This window comes from Equus asinus, chromosome 21, assembly GCF_041296235.1.
Source record: "Equus asinus isolate D_3611 breed Donkey chromosome 21, EquAss-T2T_v2, whole genome shotgun sequence".
NCBI lineage: Eukaryota > Metazoa > Chordata > Mammalia > Perissodactyla > Equidae > Equus > Equus asinus.
In genome coordinates this window covers 13,299,926-13,319,319 of record NC_091810.1, presented here as the reverse complement: position 1 = coordinate 13,319,319, position 19,394 = coordinate 13,299,926, and the positions used below count along the sequence as shown (strand labels likewise).

Genomic DNA, 19,394 nt, shown 5'->3' with positions numbered 1-19,394 from the left:
TCCCAAAGTTACATCCAGGTTGAAAAAACATCATTTAGGATTTGAATATTTGGGGAAGTTTGTCAAAAATATTAAGAGATTTGGACAGTTGACCAAATATCACAGATCATTAGGAAATAATCCTTAAGCATCTATTTGACTAAAGTAACAATAACAGGTTTCAAAGGCAAATAGAAAATGTTACACAGTTGTAAGCAAAACTTAACTCCTTCAATACTAAGAAGTCTCGGTTTTCCTAAGTAATGAAAGATCTGATAAAGAAAAAGAAAACGCAGGAAATTATTTTGATAAAATATAAAATCTCTGTTTTCTAGGCATATTGCTTAAAGGCAAAGAAGATTTTACCATTTGTTTCATCAGCAGCCCAATAACCCAAGAAAACTTTGTCCTTTTAACACAAAAGAAAGCCATATTTTAAGTTTGCATTGGCTTATTTTGATATTAAAATTTACTCATTCCAATCTTAGCCAGTCCTGACTGCTCATAAAATTCTTTTCCTGAGATTCCTTTCCCCAACCTTCTACAACTTGCTTTTTACACTTAGATTTGTCCTATTTTTCTTCTTTCCCATTCTGGATTAAGCAGTCTCTCTTTAGGACAAAATTCCTTTCTTTTCCTCAACAGAATACATTTCCATCCCTCGTTCCTTCTTTTACTGAAACACACATTCTGCTTTCCTTGCATTCAGAGGTGCTTCCCTTTTTGTTTCTAGTAGCTTTTCTTGCATAGATTAGAATTCTTAACCCTTGGAATCCCCAAATCCTAGTGAAAACTAAGTAAACAACTGTGGACTGGCAGATTTATAAATACATTTCATAATTTCTAGGAGTATATGCCCTTTTGAATAGCGTGATCTTTCAGTGTGGCACAAGACATGGTTACCAACAGACCCAAATTTATCTTTAGTTTCTTTGCAATAGGAAGCCAAAAGTAGATAAATCTATGTTCAGTAATTAATGTTTTGGTATTTTGTCTTGTTTGAAAGGTGATTTAGATATTCAATGACTATCTATTATGTAGTTTAACTTGGCATAAACTTTGATCTTATTTACATTTATTTTAATTACTTGCTTTTAACAATCATGCTTGGATTAAATTAAATAATCCAACCATCATCTTAAATTAAATCTTGTTACTTTTTTTTATAGGAATATTATTCTTGTTTTTTTTTTAGATTGGCAGCTGAGCTAACAACTGTTGCCAATCGTCTTCTTTTTTTTATTCTGCTTTTTCTCCCCAAATCCCCCCAGTACATAGTTTCATATTTTAGTCGTGGGTCTTTCTAGTTGTGGCATGTGGGATGCGCCTCAGCATGGCCTGATGAGCAGTGCTGTGTCCATGCCCAGGATCCGAACTGGCGAAACCCTAGGCTGCTGAAGCAGAGCGCTCGAACTTAACCACTCGGCCACGGGGCGGCCCCTTACGTTACTTTCTTACCAACAAATTTTATAACAGGGACAGCATGCGCCTACTTGACCAGTAAACTCAGGCAGAGAAAAAAGCTGCACATTTGCCTTATGTCCAACACTAAAAACTCTGAAGACATACCGGTTTTTTATTTACACCAACAACCTTCAACTAGCTTTCATTTACTAAAGATTAATCCTAGATCACGTAAACTTGAAAAGCATTTGAGTTAGTTTCTATTGTATTTCTCAGATTTAAGAAAACAACTTATAAGCACTTAATTTCAAGTCAATTAAATAGAGCTTTTTTACACATTTGTTTTGGCAACACCATACAGAGGTAGAAAAATATCACATCTCCATAACATACACACATAAACATACACACAAAGACGTCCGTAACATATAGACAGGCACAGACACGGTCTCATAGCTTTCATTTAAAAAGTTTAGCCATGTCTCAGGTATGAAACTCAAAAGAATGGTTGGATCCAAATTGTATTTCTGGTAGATGGACTTAGTTAAGGTTAGCTGTTCAGCTGGTCAAAAGTCTTTTACTAAAGATTTTTATTTGCATGCTGTAAGGATCCTGGTAGAGCTGTTTTTTGGAGTCATTTTGTCTTTTATTGAAAGTTTAGGGTAATTGCTATTTAAATGTTTCCTTCTGGTTGTTGATTTGTTCCAGTTAACTTAGAATTAGTAATTAGGGGTTTAGCATTTGAATCTTCAGAGTGTCTGATTTCAGAGGGGCCGGTTTTCCCAGAGGGGAAGATAGGAGGATGGTCCGGGGGCGGAGCCTGAGCGCAGGAAGGTTGCCGGGGGTGGAGCCAGAGACAGACGGGTCTGGGAAGACAAGAGGGTGCCTGAGACAAAGAAGAAGGGGGAGGGGAACACGAGGCTTCAGAAGCCAGTTTGTTTTTTCTTTGTCTTCCAGTTGTTTTGGCTAATTTAGACAAGGTGTCTTGTAGTGGCATGATTTTAGAGCTTTGTGTGCATCCAGAAGCCTCCAGGTACCAAGGAAAGTAGATATACCATTCATTCTGCTTAATGTTAGAGCTTCAGTCTTCCAATTTGGTTTTAAGAAAAGCTAGTCTGGGGAGATCAAAAGTTCTCCATAATGGCGATTGCAATTCTGGACTTCCTGTGGTTTGTTTGGCCCATTTAGTTAAAAATGCACGTGTTTTGGTGGGGGTTTTTGGTGAGGAAGATTGTCACTGAGCTAGCATCTGTACCAGTCTTCCTCTATTTTGTACGTGGGATGCTGCCACAGCATGGCTTGATGAGTGGTGTGCAGGTCCACACCCCAGATACAAACCCACGAACCCTGGGCTGCTGAAGCAGAGTGTGTGAACTGAACTACTGTGCCACCGGTCTGGCCCCAGCCCATAGTTCTTAAACATAAACGCAGCCAGGGTCCCTGAAAGAGGGTTTCCCTCAGAACACTTAGATGACTAGGATCCAATTTCTGAAATTTCCTCTGAAAATCCAAGAAAGTTGCTAGAGTGCTAACCTTGATCTAAAAACCACATCTAAAATCTAAAAACCAAATTTAGATTTTAGGAATCTAAAAACCAAAGAAAGTTGCTGGATTCCCAGCCCAGACTCCAAAAGGAATCTAAAAACTAAACCAAAACTCTTGGATTTTCAGCAAGCCTGAACCCCAGGAGGAACTGTGTTACCTTCAGAAAATGACTGAGCACTCACCAAGGATGATGCCTTAAACCCAAGGACAGAGCCTTGAACAGGAGGACAAAGTCCCTCCCCTGAGAGGACAAACCCTTTCTTGATCCTGGATAAAGTCTGAGAGCTCAGAACACAAAGCGAGGGGAGCTCAAAATCCAAGAGGAGACTCACCAAGCTGAAAGCAGGCAGCAGCTCACACAAGTGATGAGAACGAAGGGCTCGGTGCGGGCGCCTCACTTGACTCTGGGGGCCCTATCTCTCGGGGGTCACCTCCTTTGGATCCCACTTTTCTGACACCATATATGTCAACTTAGAAAGAAAATTTTCCTGTCATTTTACCCTCAAAATGAGTTTATTGGGGAATAGCCATAGGAATTGCAATCCGGGATGTACATGCTATGGGGAACCATAGGCAAGTCTGGAAAACAAAGCCAGGGAACTGCTTTTATAGAGAAAAAGGGGGAGGGGGAGGGTTTTTCTAATTGAAAGTCCATTGGAAGAAGGTAACAGTTCAGGGCAGCAACGGCTTATCATTGGCCGAGCTGCAACATTTCTCATTGGCTGAGCTGTGGCGTTTCTCATTGGCCGAGCTGCGACATTTCTCATTGGCTGAGCTGTGACATTTCTCATTGGCTGAGCTGTGGTGTTTCTCATTGGCCGAGCTGCGGCGTTTCTCATTGGCTGAGCTGCGACATTTCTCATCGGCTGAGCTGTGACATTTCTCATTGGCTGAGCTGTGGTGTTTCTCATTGGCTGAGCTGCGGCGTTTCTCATTGGCCGAGCTGCGACATTTCTCATTGGCTGAGCTGTGACATTTCTCATTGGCTGAGCTGTGGTGTTTCTCATTGGCTGAGCTGTGGTGTTTCTGGTTGGCTGAGTTATGGCATTTCTCTTTGGCTGAGCTGTGACATTTCTCATTGGCTGAGCTGTGGTGTTTCTCATTGGCTGAGCTGCGGCGTTTCTCATTGGCCGAGCTGCGACATTTCTCATTGGCTGAGCTGTGACATTTCTCATTGGCTGAGCTGTGGTGTTTCTCATTGGCCGAGCTGTGACATTTCTCATTGGCTGAGTTGTGGCATTTCTCTTTGGCTGAGCTGTGGCATTTCTCATTGGCTGGTCTGTTGCCAGGTAGGCAGAGAAATCTTCCTTTAGTAGTAAAGTAGTTTTTCTTCCCGTCAAAGATACAAGCATCTGTCTCCCTGTTTGGTGTAATTGATGATGTAAGATAGGGCATGACAGCTCCTCCTCCAGGCCTTCCTAAACCCAATTTAATTAAGGTTTCTCTATTAATTTCCACAAACTGATACCATAGAAATACAAAGCATCATAACAGACTATGAACAATTACACACCAACAAATTGGACAACCTAGGAGAAATGAATAAATTCCTAGAAACACACAACCTATGAAGACTGAATCATGAAGAAAGAAAAATATCTCAACAGATCTATTACTAGTGAGGAGATGGAATCAGTAATCAAAAACCTCCAACAAACAAAAGTCCAGGACCAGACAGCTTCACTGGTGAATTCTACCAAAGAATTGAAAGAATAATTAGTACTAATCCTCTCAATCATTCAAAGAATCAATCATTCAAAGAATAATTAGTACCAATCCTCTCAACATCTTCCAAAAAATAGAAGAAGGAATACGTCCAAACTCACTTTATGAGGCCAGCATTACCCTGCTACCAAAAGCAAACGCGAACATCAGAGGGAAGAAAACTACAGGCCAGTATCCCTGATGAACACGGATGCAAAAGTCCTCAACAAAGTCTTAGCAAACCAAATTCAATGATACATTAAAAGGATCATACACCATGATCAAGTGGGATTTATTCCAGGATTGCAAGGATGGTTCAACATCTGCAAATCAATCAGTGTGATACACCACATTAACAAAATGAAGTATAAAAATTATATAATCATATTAATAGATGAAGAAAAAGTATCTGACAAAATTCAACATCCATTTCTGAAAAAATCTCTCAACAAAGTCTGTATAGAGGAAACATACTTTAACATAAGAAAGGCCGTATATGACAAGCCCACAGCTAATATGATACTCAATGGTGAAAAGAGGAAAGCTTTTCCTCTAAAGTCAGCAACAAGAGAAGGATGCCCACTGTCACCACTTTCATTCAACATAGTATTGTAAGTCCTAGAGAGTAATTAGGCAGAAAAAAAAATAAAAGGCACCCAAATTGGAAAGGAAGGAGTAACACTGTCACTATTTGCAGAAGACATGATTTTATATATAGAAAACCCTAAAGACTCCACCAAAAAACTGTTGGAACTAATAAATGAATTCAGTGAAGTTGCAGGATACAAAATCAATATACAAAAATCAGTTGCATTTCTATACACTAGTAACAAACTATCAGAAAGAGAAATTAAGCAAACAATCCCACTTACAATTGCATTTAAAAGATGCCTAGGATTAAATTTTACCAAAGAGTTGAAAGACCTGTATACTGAAACTATAAGACACTGATGAAAGAAATTGAAGAAGACAGAAATAAATGGAAAGATATTCTGTGGTCATGGATTGGAAGAATTAATATCATTAAAATGTCCATACTACCCAAAGCAATCTACAGATTCAATGCAATCCCAATCAAAATTCCAATGGTATTTTTCACAGAAGTAAAACAATCGTAAAGTTTGTATGAAATCACAAAAGATCTCAAATAGCTGAAGCAATCTTGAGAAAGAAGAACAAAGCTGGAGGCATCATGTCCCTGATTTCAAACTATATTACAAAGCTATAGTAATCAAAACAGTAGGGTATTGCCATAAAAACAGACACATAGAACAATGGAACAGGATCGAGAGCCCAGAAAAACCCTATGCATATATGATCAATCAATTTATGACAAAGGAGCCAACAATATAAAATGGGGAAAGGACAGTCTCTTCAATCAATGGTTCTGGGAAAACTGGACAGCTACATGCAAAAGAATGAAACTGGACCATTATTTTACACCATACACAAAAATTAAGTCAAAATGGATGAAAGACTTGAATGTAAGACCTGAAACCATAAAACTCTTAGAAGAAAACCTAGGTTTACAGCTCCTTGACATTAGTCTTGGCAATGATTTTTTGGATCTGACACCAAAAGCAAAGGTAACAAAAGTAAAAATAAACAAGTGGGACAACATCAAGCTAAAAAGCTTCTGCACAACAAAGGAAACCATCGACATAATGAAAAAGCGACCTACTTAATGGGAGAAAATATTTGCAAATCATATACCTAACAAGGAGTTACTACCTAAAATATATAAAGAGCTCACACAAGTCAATAGCAAAAAAACCCCCAAAGAATCTGATTAAAAAATGGGCAGAAGATTTGAACAGACCTTTTCCCAAAGAAAACATACAGATGGCCAACGGGTACCTGAAAAGATGCTGAACATCACTAATCAGGGAAATGTGAATCAAAACTACCTGTTAGAACGGTTATTACCAAAAAGACAAGAAATAACAAGTGTTGGCAAGGATGTGGAGAAAAGGGAACCCTTGTGCACTGAAGGTGGGAATGTAAATTGGTGCAACCACTATGTAAAATAGTATGGAGGTTCCACAAAAAATTAAAAATGGATCTATTATATGATCCAGCAATCCCTCTTCTGGGTATTTATCTGAGAAAAACAAAAAACTAATTTGAAAAGCTATTTTATAATAGCCAAGATATGAAAACAGCCTAGTGTCCATTGATGGTTAAATGAATAAAGAAAATGTGTTGTACACACACACACTAGAATATTATTCAGTCATAAAAAAAGAAGGAAATCTTGACATTTGTGACAACACACATGGACCTTGAGGGCACTATGCTAAGTGAAATAAGCCAGACAGAGAAAGATAAATACCATATGATCTCACTTATATGTGGAATCTAAAAACAAACAAACAAAAACCCAAACCAAGCTCATTGATACAGAGAACAGATTGGTGGTTGCCAGAGGTGGGGGGTAGGGGATAGGCCTAATGAGAGAAGGTGTCAAAAGGTGCAGATAAATGGTAGAAAATAAGTGTCATGGGGATGCGCTGTGTAGCATGGCAACTATAGTTAATAATACTATATCGTATATTTGAAAGTTGCTAAGAGTAGGTCTTAAAAGTTCTCATCACAAGAAAAAAATCTGTAACTCTGTGTAGTGACAAATGTTACCTAGACTTATGTGGTGATCATTTCACAATATCCACAAATACCTAATCATTATGGTGCACACCTGAAACTAATATAATGTTATATGTCGATTATACCTCAATAAAAAATAATAAAGGAAAAAAACTCAACCTAAACCTTATACCTTATACAAAAATTAACTGAAAATGGATCATAGATTTAAATGTAAGTTATGAAACTTTTGGAAGAAAATACTCAGGACGTAAGGCTTTATGAAGAATTCTTAAACATGGCTCCAAAAGCATAATCTGTAAGATTAAAAAAAATCAATAAGTTAGACTGCATCAAAATTTAAAACTTTTTCTTTGGAAAAGACCTTTTTACGATGATGAAAAGACAAGCTACGAAGTAGAGAAATATTATACACTAACCACATATCTGACAAAGGTCTCACATCTAGCACATATAAAGAACTCTCAAAACTCAATTTTGACACCAAGTAATCTAATCAGAAAATGGGCAAAGGACATGGAGAGACATCTCACCGAGAGGATATGCAGATGGCACGTAGCAGATGAAAAGGTTCAACATCACTAGCCACTAGGGAAATGCTAGTTAAGACCACAGTGAGATATGACCACACTTATTAGAGCAGCTAAAGTAAAAAATACTGACAATATCAAAAGATGGCAAGGATGCAAAGAAACTGAATCTCTCCTACATTGCTAGTAGAAATGTAAAATGTTACAGCCACTCTGGAAAATAGCTTGGTAGTTTCTTTAAAAACTCAATGCAGGGGGCCAGCCCCATGGCATAGTGGTTAAGTTCAGCACACTCTGATTCGGTGGCCTGGGTTCATGGGTTCAGATCCCAGGCACCTATAGCACTCGTCAGCCATGCTGTGGTGGTGACCCACGTGCAAAATAGAGGAAGACTGGCAGAGATGTTAGCTCAGGGCTAATCTTCCTCAAGAAAATAAAAGAGGAGGATTGGTAACAGATGCTAGCTCAGGGCTAATCTTACTCAGAAAGAAAAAAAACACACAAAAAAACCCTCAATGTATTAGTTTTCTATTGCTGTGTAACAAATTACCACAAATGAGCAGCTTAGGACAATTTACTAGCTCACACAGCTCTGTAAGTCCAAAGCCCCACACCGTGTGACTGGGTTCTTAGCTCAGGGTATCACAAGGCTGAAATCAAGGGGTCCGCTCGAGCATTCATGGAATCCATATTTTGTTTTATGTCTTCCATTGGGTCTTTCATCTTTAATATTTCTGATTGATTTTTCTTTATAGTTTCAATCTCTTTTGTGAAGTAGCTCCTGAACTCATTGAATTGTTTCTCTACCTTTTACTTTGTTGACTTTTTTGATGATAGCTGTTTTGAATTCTTTGTCATTTAGATTACATATTTCTGTGTCCTCAGGACTGACTTCTGGGTAGTTGTCATTTTCTCTCTGGTCTGGAGATCTAATATGTTTGATATTACTAGAGGGAGTGGCTCTGTTCTTTCGCATCCTGGCATCATTTGGTCATAGTTACCACCTATTGCCAGTGGGTGGGGGTCAAGAGCCATATATTCTGAGTCCTGTGCTTTCAGCCGAAATCCCAGGGGCTGGAGCCGTGCTGAGTGGGTGGGGGGAGGGGCGCTTTCTCATGCATGTTCTCGGGGTTTTCTCCCTCTGCTCTCACTATCTGCTCTCCTGGGGTGTTGGTTTGATACAGTCACCCCCCCAGGAAAGCTTTGGTGCTGGTAGAGGGCTTCCCTCTAGACTGCAAGGGCCCTCGGGAGTCCTTGATGTTCCAGTGAACAAACGTCCCCTCCCCTGTTCCTTCCCTCATGGATCCTCCCGCGGTCACGATTGCAGTCTTTAAGGGGAAGGGGTGAAGTTTTCTCTTACCCCGTTCCACCTCCTCTGAGGGGGACTCCAGGCTCTCCACCCTCCGTCCTATGGCTGCGTGGGTCTCTCTGACGTTTTTTGTGTTGTGTTTGGATGTCCTCTGTTGGATTACAGATTTTTTTGTTGTATATTGGAGGGGAGAGATTTCTGAGAGACCTCACTCCACCATGATGCTGACGTCACTCTCCAACTGGAATTGATTTTTGTGAATGATTTGATGTGGGAAATTATTTTCCCTTTTTCCTACAGATAAACAATTACCCCAACACCACTTATTGAAAAGTTTATCCTTTCTTCACTGAATTTTTTTTTGTCCACTAGAGGAATTTTTAAATTGAGATATAACTCACATGCCATACAATTAACTCATTTAAAGTATATAATGCAATTATTTTTAGTCTACTCACAGATATGTGCAACCATCACCACAATCAATTTTAGGACATTTTCATCACCTAAAAAAGAAACTTTGTACCCCTTACCTATCACCCCTATATCCCTACTCTCTGATCCACAGCTCTGAGTATCCACTAATCTACTTTCTGTCTCTATAGATTTGCCCATTCTGGACATTCCATACAAATCAATAATATAATATGTGGTTTTTGTGACTGACTTCATTCACTTAGAATAACGTTTTCAAGGTTCATCCATTTTGTAGCATGAACAAGTATCTCATGCCTTTTTATGTCCAAATGATAGTTCATTGTATTTATATACCACATTTTGTTTACTCTTCATCAATCAGTGGACATGTGAGTTGTTCCCATGTAATGGCTGTTATGAACAATGCGTTAGTTCAGTGTGGACATATGTTTTCATTTATCTTGGGCGTTTACCTAGGAGCAGGGTTGCTGGTCACACAGTCACTCTGCTAAATCGTTTAAGGAACTGCCAGGCTGTTCTCCAAAGTGAGTCCACCCTCTAACCCCCACCAGCAGTGAACACCCATCCTGACTCCTCCACGTCCTCGCCAGCACTGGTTATTATCTGACTTTTGATTCCAGTCATCCTGGTGGGTGTGAAGTGGTATTCCACTGCATAAATTCACACTTTTAAAGTGTACAATTTGGGGCCAGCCCAGTGGTGCAGTGGTTAAGTGCACACATTCCGCTTCGTGGCCCTGGGTTCACCGGTTTGGATCCCGGGTGCAGACATGGCACCGCTTGTCAAGCCATGCTGTGGTAGGCGTCCCACATATAAAGTAGAGGAAGATGGGCATGGATGTTAGCTCAGGGCCAGTCTTCCTCAGCAAAAAGAGGAGGATTGGCAGCAGTTAGCTCAGGGCTAACCTTCCTCAAAAAATAAAAATTAAAAAATAAAGTGTACAATTCGGTGATTTTAGTATATTCATTTCCCACTGATTTTTCAATATCAAATATTTCGTATGTCAAGTGACCACTTATGTTTAGGTCTGTTTTGAGTTTTCCATTATATTCCATAGGTCTGCTTGTCTGTCCCTGAACCAATACCACACTGTCTGAATCACCAAAGTGTTTTTTTTATTGAGTTCATTTCAGTTGTATGTTATTTCTTGTCTGTCACCACATAAGTGCTCCCCTTCACCCCCTGTGCCCACCTCCCACCCCCCTTGCCCTGGTAACCACTGAACTGTTTCTTTGCCCATGTGTATGTTTATATTTCACATATGAGTGAAATCATCTGGTGTTTGTCTGTCTCAGTCTGGCTTATTTTGCTAAGCATAATTCCCTCCAGGTCCATCCATGTTGTTGCAAATGGGATGATTTTGTCTTTTTTATGGCTGAGTAGTATTCCATTGTGTGCAATTTTATTTCTGGGCTTTCAATTCTCTTCCATTGATCTGTGTGCCTGTTTTTGTACCAGTACCGTGCTGTTTTGATCACTATGACTTTGTAGTACATTTTGAAGTCAGGGATTGTGATGCCTCCAGCTTTGTTCTTTTTCTCAGGATTGCCTTAGCAATTTGGGGTCTTTGGTTGCCCCATATGAATTTTAGGATTCTTTGCTCCATTTCCATGGAGAATTTCATTGGGATTCTGATTGGGGTTGCATTGCATCTGTAGATTGCTTTAGGTAGTATGGACATTTTAACCATGTTTATTCTTCCAATCCCTGTGCATGGAATCTCTTTCCATCTCTTTATGTCATCATCAATTTCTTTCAGTAATGACTTATAGTGCTCATTGTATAAGTCCTTCACCTCCTTGGTTAAATTTATTCCTAGGTACTTTATTCTTTTAGTTGCGATTGCAAATAGAATGATATTCTTGAGTTCTCTTTCTGTAAGTTTGTTATTGGAGTATAGAAAAGCAACTGATTTTTGTAAGTTGGTTTTGTACCCTGCAACTTTACTGTAGTTGTTAATAATTTCTATTAGTTTTCCAGTGGATTCTTTGGGGTTTTCTATATATAAGATCATGTCGTCTGCAAACAGAATTTCACTTCTTCACTCCCTATTTGGATTCCTTTTATTCCTTTCTCTCGTCTAATTGCTCTGGCTAAAACCTCCAGTACTATGTTGAATAAGAGTGGTGATAGTGGGCATTCCTGACTTGTTCCTGTTCTCAGGGGGATGGCGTTCAGTTCTTGCTCATTGAGTATGATGTTGGCTGTTTGATCACCAGAGTTTTATAATGTCTCGATATCTACTAGAGCAAGTTCTCCCATCTTGTCCTTATTCAAGAGTGTCTTTCTTTTAGGCCTCTACATGTTGATGTAAAATTTTAAATCAGCTTTTCAAGTTCCACAGTTTTTTAAAAGTTGGTATTTTCAAACTGAGGTTGCATTGAATCTATAGATCCAATTTGGGGATAATTGACACTTATAATATTGAGTATTCCAATCCATGAACATGGTCTGTCTCTTCACTTATTTAAGTTTTCTTTAATGTTTCTAAAAGTTCTATAATATTCATGACAGAAGACTTTCCTTTCTGTCAAATTTACTCCTGTGAATTTCATATTTTTATGATTTTTTAAAGTGTTTCTTTTAAAAATTATTTTGTGTATGTAGATGGTATTCAGAAATTCAATGATTTTTACATTAATTTTTATATCCAGAAACCTAATTAAACTATCTCATCTGAAAATATTTTTGGTATTATTTTTTTAATTTCTTGTAAACTTTTTAATTTATTGACATAGTTTAAAACACATTTCAATGTCTGCAATATCTATAGTTATATCTCAGTAATTTTCAGGCTTTCTTCTTTTCTAATACAAGCATTTAAGTCTATTAAATTTCTCCTAAATAATGTTTTGACATCAAGCAACAAATTTAGATAATATACTATTGTCATTATTGTTCAGATCAAAAATGTCTAATTTCCATTACAGTTTCTCTTTGACCCAGGGGTTATTTGGAAGTATTTGTTAATTTCCAAGCATATGAAATTTTTTTCTCGTTAATGATTTTTTTTATTTCTACATAAATTGAACTGGGGTCAGTGAACATATTTTATATTATTTCTTCCATTGGAGAAAACTTTTCATTGAGATATAATTCCGATACCATATGCACCGAGTTAGCCAAACTGCAAAGTTTGAGAGCACAGTCCCCCAAAATGCCCTGACCTCTGACACCAATTGCCAGTTTGGGGATCCCTAAAACTACTCTCAGGTTTGTCAATTTGCTAGAAGAACTCACAGAATTACTAAAAGCTGTTATGCTCACACTCAGGGCTTATTACTGGGAACGAATACAGATTAAAATCACCTAAAGGAAGAGACACATAAGGCAGGGTCCAGGATCGTTCTGAACACAAGGCTTCCGTTGCCCTTTCCTCATGGAGTCAGGGTGTGCTGCCCCGATGACACTGACGAGTGACAAAGCGCAGAATAGCTCTCCCAAGCCTTGATGTCCAGTTTTACTGAGGGTCCATTACAGAGCCACGATTGGTTGACTGCCCACACAGCAATCTCAGCATCCAGGTCAACTGACACTGCCTGACCGGAAGCTTCCACCCTAAACCACATTGTTGATCCTTCTGGTACGGCCACCCTCCATCATTTGACTATTAGGTGAGGCTGGTCACATCCTAAGATCCTGTGTGGAAAGCCCCCAACCTAAAAGAAGACAGTCCTATCATGTCTGACACAGATCACCTCCCAGAAGCCAAAGGCAAAGGCCAGACCTCTGTTGGGCAAGGCCCAATTCTTTACCACACACCATAAAGTTCACCCTTTTAAAGGTACAATTTAGTGTTTTTTTAGTATACTCACAATGCTGTGCAAACATAAACACTGTCTAATTTGAGAACATTTTCATCACCCCAAAAAGAAACTGTACCCATCGGCAGTCACTCCTCACTTCACCCTCAGCCCTCCCCCGAGAACTTGGCAACCCCTGTCTACTTCTGTCTCTGTGATTTGACATTCTGGACACTTCATATGAATGGAATCATATAATATGTGCCCTTTTATGTCTGGCTTCTTTTACTTAGCATAAAGCTTTCAAGGTTAGTCCATGTAGAAGTATGTGCATCAATATTTTATTTCTTTTTCATGCCTGAATATTATTCCATTGTAGGAATATATCACAGTTTGAAAAAATACATATATCACATTCTGTTCATCAGTTTATGGAAATTTGGGTTGTTTCCACTTTTTGACTATTATAAATAATGCTGTTAACATTCGTGTGCATGTTTTTGTGGGGACATGTTTCTAGCCCTCTTGGGCAGATAACTGGCCATGAGGCCAGCTCCTCACCAGTACCTCCTGGCCCATCAGCACAGCAAGACAGGCCCCCGCAGCACTGCACTCCCCTCCTGTGTGGACAGACTCAACTTCTGGACTCCCTGGAGATGCTGTCAGCATCCGGGTCCTGGGGCATCTGAGCTCTGAGGACAGAGAAGGAACCTACCGACTAAAGGAGGGAGGTCCCGTTTACCCAAACCAGGCTACTTGCAAATCATGAAAGGAAAAGAGAATTTTCATATCACCAAAACTAAAGAATGGAAGGACCATGAAGGGCCACTTGCTCCAGAACCAGACGCTTTAATTGCCTCTACAACGCCCCCACTGAGCGGCCAGCAGTGGCTCCTGAAGGCCTCCAGGAAAGGGGAGCTTTCTGTAGCCTAGGCAGCCCCTCAGGCTTCAGAATAATCAGATGTGTCTTACTGGGCCGAGTTGAAATCTATTTCCATATTAGGGCCATAGAGAACATTCTCCTCCCTCTTAACTGAGTTGGCCCCTCAGAAGTCTGAAGGCAGGACTCATTTTCCTGAGCCACCTTCTCTTCTATATACCCCGAAAGTCTTCCCTTCAACCAAAGGCAAGCCACTTTTCCTGTTATCAAGTCCAGTTACCGAGCCCTGCAAAGCGTCTTATACAAACCCCAAGAGGAACTGAACCGGCATATCCCTCTCATAGACGAGAACACTGAACCTGAGCTTGGCCTGGAACGATCTCTCCACTCACTCAGCATCCAGGTGCCATCACTTCTCCATGAAACACAAAACAAATCACCTACCGCCTCTGGTGGCTCTCCCACAGCCACTTTAAGCCTCGGTCAGCCAAGCCTTCCAGAATGAGGAGGTGGATCTTGCCATCCAGCAGGTGGAAGCCCGTGAGCACATCCAGGTCCTGCTTCTCCTGGATCCTCACCCGCATCTTAAACCCTGACAGGATCTGCTGGATGGTCAGGATAGGGTAGGAGTCCAGGTCGAGGGCCTTGGCATTGATCATGGCGACGTCCTGCAGCAGGCTGTACAGGAGGATCTTCCTGGAGCCGAACACGAAAATGATCCGACCAAATCGGCTGCCTGTGAGGTCTGGATCGGGGGCTTCGGCCCTGGCCCGCAGCGGCACGGCGATCTCCACCCGCAGCTTGAGCGAGGAGTTGGCCTCTAGGTAGTTGCCCGTAGGCATTGGGCCGTGCTGGAGGCCGTCTATGGGAGCCCGGAACCCCACAACCTTCCTGCTCGTGCTGTCCCGGCCGCCACAGTCTGTGGGCTTGGGCTGGCAGTTTTGGATGGGGACGGCCAGGTTCAAGTACTTGTGGCCAAGAAGGAGGTCAGCAAAACTGACCTGGGCAACCCCATAAGGGTCCCACATCTTATTTTGGGATTCAAAGGGGTTGTTCTCTGTCTCTTTTGGAGAGATGAGAGACTGGAGGTTGAGGTATGAATCCAGGGGGTCCTCCCCAAACAGGGTGGGCTTCCGGGAATACTCCTCTGACTTGCGGTCCCGGTCGTGAACTTCCACCACCATGGGGGGGCCCTCCAGGTATTCCCTCAGGTCACTGGGGTGAATTGCCCCAAGGAAGATGACATTGACATCCTGGAAGTAGATGTGGACTCCATGGGGCTGCCCCTGAGTCTTGTGGATTGGAGTCCTATGGAACTGGTACCTGCAGTACACGGGGCTGCACAGCCTCTGCGAGAGAGAAAGGTGACAGCAGGTCAATGGCTGCAACAGCAATCACTCCTCCTCCCCTCTAAGGGAAGGCTGCCAACACAGGGGCTCAAATCCCAGGGCCAGACTCACTACCTGCAGCCCACGCCTGGGTGTCCTCCCCACAACACTGCGTGAGAGCCTGCCCTGCACGGTCATTCCTAGGACTGGGCGGCAAGCGTGAAAGCACCACGATGGCAGTGGCACCAGACGAGCCTCAACAAGTGGGAGGCACTGTTTCCTCCTCCCAGACTGTGAGCACCAGGAGGACAGGCGACGTGCCTTTTTCACATGTGTATTTCTAGTTCCGAGCCCAAGGCAAGGCACAGAAGAGGTGGGAATAAGTGGTTTTAGGAAAGGTGATCCATATTTTCCAGACACCCATCTGGAAGGTTGGCACAGGCTCACCTTCAGCATGTTAAGCACCCACACAGAAAGCTGCCACATGGTGAGATGGAAAGGAGAGGCAGAGCTGTTTTGAGGCAGAAAATAGGGAACTTTGCATGTTTTAACCTTAGTGCTAAGATTTTATAATAAAGAGCTAATCCTTACGCAGCTCTGTGGTTCAAATTCATAGTCTTAAGTGTCCTATTTCTTCTACAATGAAGCTGACAATTTATTTAAAAATAATCCTGGATTGGTAGTGCTCCCAGGTACCTGGCAGAAGTAATTAACAAACTTTTCTGAGGGGCAGTCCCATGGTGTAGTGGTTAAGTTTACTTGCTCCACTTTGGCAGCCCAGGGTTTGCAAGTTCAGATCCTGGACATGGACCTACACACCACTCATCAAGCCATGCTGTGGTGGCATCCCACATACAAAATATTGGAAGATGGGCACAGATGTTAGCTCAAGGCCAATCTTCCTCACCAAAAATAAAGAAAGAAAGAAATCTTTCAACTTAGGCCTCAAGGAATTCCCACAAAGTTCCACTGAATATGAGATCACAGTAGAAATCACAAAACACCTAAGGGGAAAATGTAGTACTATCAAAATCAGATGCATAAAGGCATAAGACATCAGAATGAGCAGATACATAAAGAAATATATTTTTTAGGTTAAAAAATACAAGAATATCATCAAGGTCAAATGTATTGTAATTGTACTTACTAGCAATGAACAATTTAAAAATGAAATTTAAAAAATATCACCTATAGTAGTAGAAAAACATAAAATACTCAGGAAGAAATTAAATGGAAGATGTGTAAGACTTGTACACTGAAAAGTATAAAACATTGCAGAGAGAAATGAAAGAAATACAGAAATTTTCATGGCCAGGAAAATGCAATTAATTCTAGATGAATCATAGACCTAAACATAAAAGCTAAAATTATACATCTTCTAGAAGAAAACATAAGAGGGTATCTTCATGAACTTGAAATCATGGGAAAAGATTTCTTCGACAGGACACAAAAAGCACTAATCATAACAGAAAAAGTTGATAAAACGGACTTCATCAAAGACTCTATTAAACAAATTAAAGTCAGGGGCCAGCCCAGTGGCGTGGTGGTTGTTTGCATGCTCTGCTTTGGTGGCCCGGGGTTTGTAGGTTCCGATCCTGGGCATAAACCTATACCCTGCTTACCAAGCCATGCTGTGGCAGCGTCCCATATACAAAACAGAGGAAGATGGGCAGAGATGTTAGCTCAGGGACAATGTTCTTCACACACACACACAAAATTAGAGTCAAGCCCAAGATTGGCAGAAAATATGTACAATACGTATATATCTGACAAAGGACTTTTTTCCAGAATATAAAAAGAACATCTACAAATAAATAATAAAAAAGAAAAAAATTAAAAATAGTAAAAGAAGAACATTCAAATCTGGCTAAATGGAGTAAGCACACCCCATCCTGCCTTTCCCAGTGGATGCAACTGAAACCCCTAGACAGGATGCGTGGAGCAGCCATCAGAGGCCTCTGAAAAGTGAAAGGTAGTGGGTGGATTGAGGAAAGACCAAACTCACAGTACAACTGACCTAGCAGTGAGTTTCCTGGATTTTATTTTCCTCCTGTATGTCACAGACTGGACTCAAAGGAAGCCTGGATCTCAGAATTGTGCACCAGAGCAAGCTCTAAGAGAAGCCCTCTCTTTCTGTTCCAAGGAATGGCGGGGGGCCTCTATGGGACAGAGAGGGTGGGGTGAAATCCCCTGATTTTTTCTCTCCTGGCCCTGCCCTCAGGCAAGTTCAAGTTCTAAAGCTGCAATCTGGTGGCAGTGGCAGGTTCGCATGTTTGGATCCCTGGCACGGGCATACTCCACTCTTCGGCCATGCTGTGGAGGCATCTCACATAGAAAGTGGAGGAAGACTGGTACAGATATTAGCTCAGGGCTAATCTTCCTCAAGCAAAAAAAAAGAGGAATACTGGCAACAGATGTTAGCTCCAGGTGAATCATCTTCACACACACAAGTCTAAGATATCCAAAATTAATTGACATACAAAGAACCAGGAATGTGACCAATTATGAAAGGGAGAGACAACCAAGAGATGCCAATTCTAAGGTGGGACTCAAATATTGAAATGATCAGATGAAGACTTTAAAACCACTATTATAACTGTGCTCCAAGAAGTAACAGCAAACACTCTTGAAACAACTGGAAGGTAGCCAGTATCAGTAAATAGAAACTACAATGAAGAACCCAATGGAAATTTTAGAACTGAAAATAAAATAACTGAAATAAAAAATTCACTAGAGCCCCAAAGAACTAAATGGAGATGGCAGAGGAAAGAGTAAGTGAATTTGAAGATAGATCAATATGCAGTCTGAACACAAAGAGAAAAAAGATTGAAAATTAAAAAGTAAACAGAGCCTCAGGAACCTGTGGGACAATATCAAAGTTCTAACATTTGCATCATCAGAGTCCCAGGGGAAGAGGAGAAAAGATATTTGTAGAGAAAAATATTTGAAGAAATAATGGCTAAAAATATCCTAAATTTGGTAAAAGGCATGAACATGCAGATTCAAGAAACTGGGTCAGTCTCAGTCAGGATAAACTCAAAAGAAACACACACCCAGACACATCCTCATTGAACTGGTGGAAACCAAAGACAAAGAGTGTGTCACCAAAGCAACCAGAGAAAAATGACGCATTACTCCTGGAGAACAACAATTTCAATAACTATGGATTTTTCAACAGAAACTATGAAGCCAATACAAACTTGAATAGAATGTTTACGGTGCTGAAAAACAAAAGAACTTTTCCCCCAGAATTCTACATCTAGTGAAAATACACTTCAGGGATGAAGACAATACAAAGTCATTCTCACATGAAAGATAACTATCAAAGAATTTGTTGCTAGCAGACCACAAAAGGTTACTACTGTATGATTCCATTTATATGACATTCTGGAAAAGGTGAAACTATAGAGATAGAGAACACATCAGTGGTTTCCAGGGGTGAGGTGTGGCAGTGGAGTTAACGAGAAAGGGGCAGTGTGAGAGAAGGACTAGAGATCACGAAGTCGTGTGAGAAAACTTCTGGAGTGTTGTGAATAATGTATTTCAGTGAGAAAATATTCTTAAAAACTTAATCTCCATCTCACTCCAAAAAAATCTCAACAAAAGGATTAAACACCAGATTAGAAAATGTCGAAAAGAGAATTAGTTAACTAGAATACAGAGCTGAATGGATTACCCATGTTTACACACAAAGAAAAAGATATCAGAAATATAAAAGGAAGGCCAAAAGAAAATGGAGGCAAACGTAAGATCTAACATATATCTAATTGGAGTTCCAGAAGACAATTATAAGTGGAATTGAAGAGAGGTAAAAATAGAAAAGATAAGGACAGAGTATTCTTAAGAACATATCAAAGACATGAATTGTAGGCTGAAGAGGCATGAGTCACAAGAATAATGAATAGAAGAAACGCTCACCTACATATCACA

At 40.5% G+C, this 19,394-nt stretch overlaps 1 protein-coding gene across 5 annotated transcripts in view; it reads right to left on the bottom strand.

Annotated features, from left to right (window-relative positions):
• Window positions 1–19,394, bottom strand: part of CFAP92 (cilia and flagella associated protein 92 (putative)) — a 121,453-nt gene that overhangs the window by 44,615 nt on the left and 57,444 nt on the right. For all 5 annotated transcript variants that reach the window (XM_070493088.1, XM_014829735.3, XM_014829734.3 and 2 more), the window contains one exon: window positions 14,581–15,485. In XM_070493088.1, the coding sequence (XP_070349189.1) occupies window positions 14,581–15,485 (905 nt within the window). The remainder of the gene's footprint in view (window positions 1–14,580; window positions 15,486–19,394) is intronic.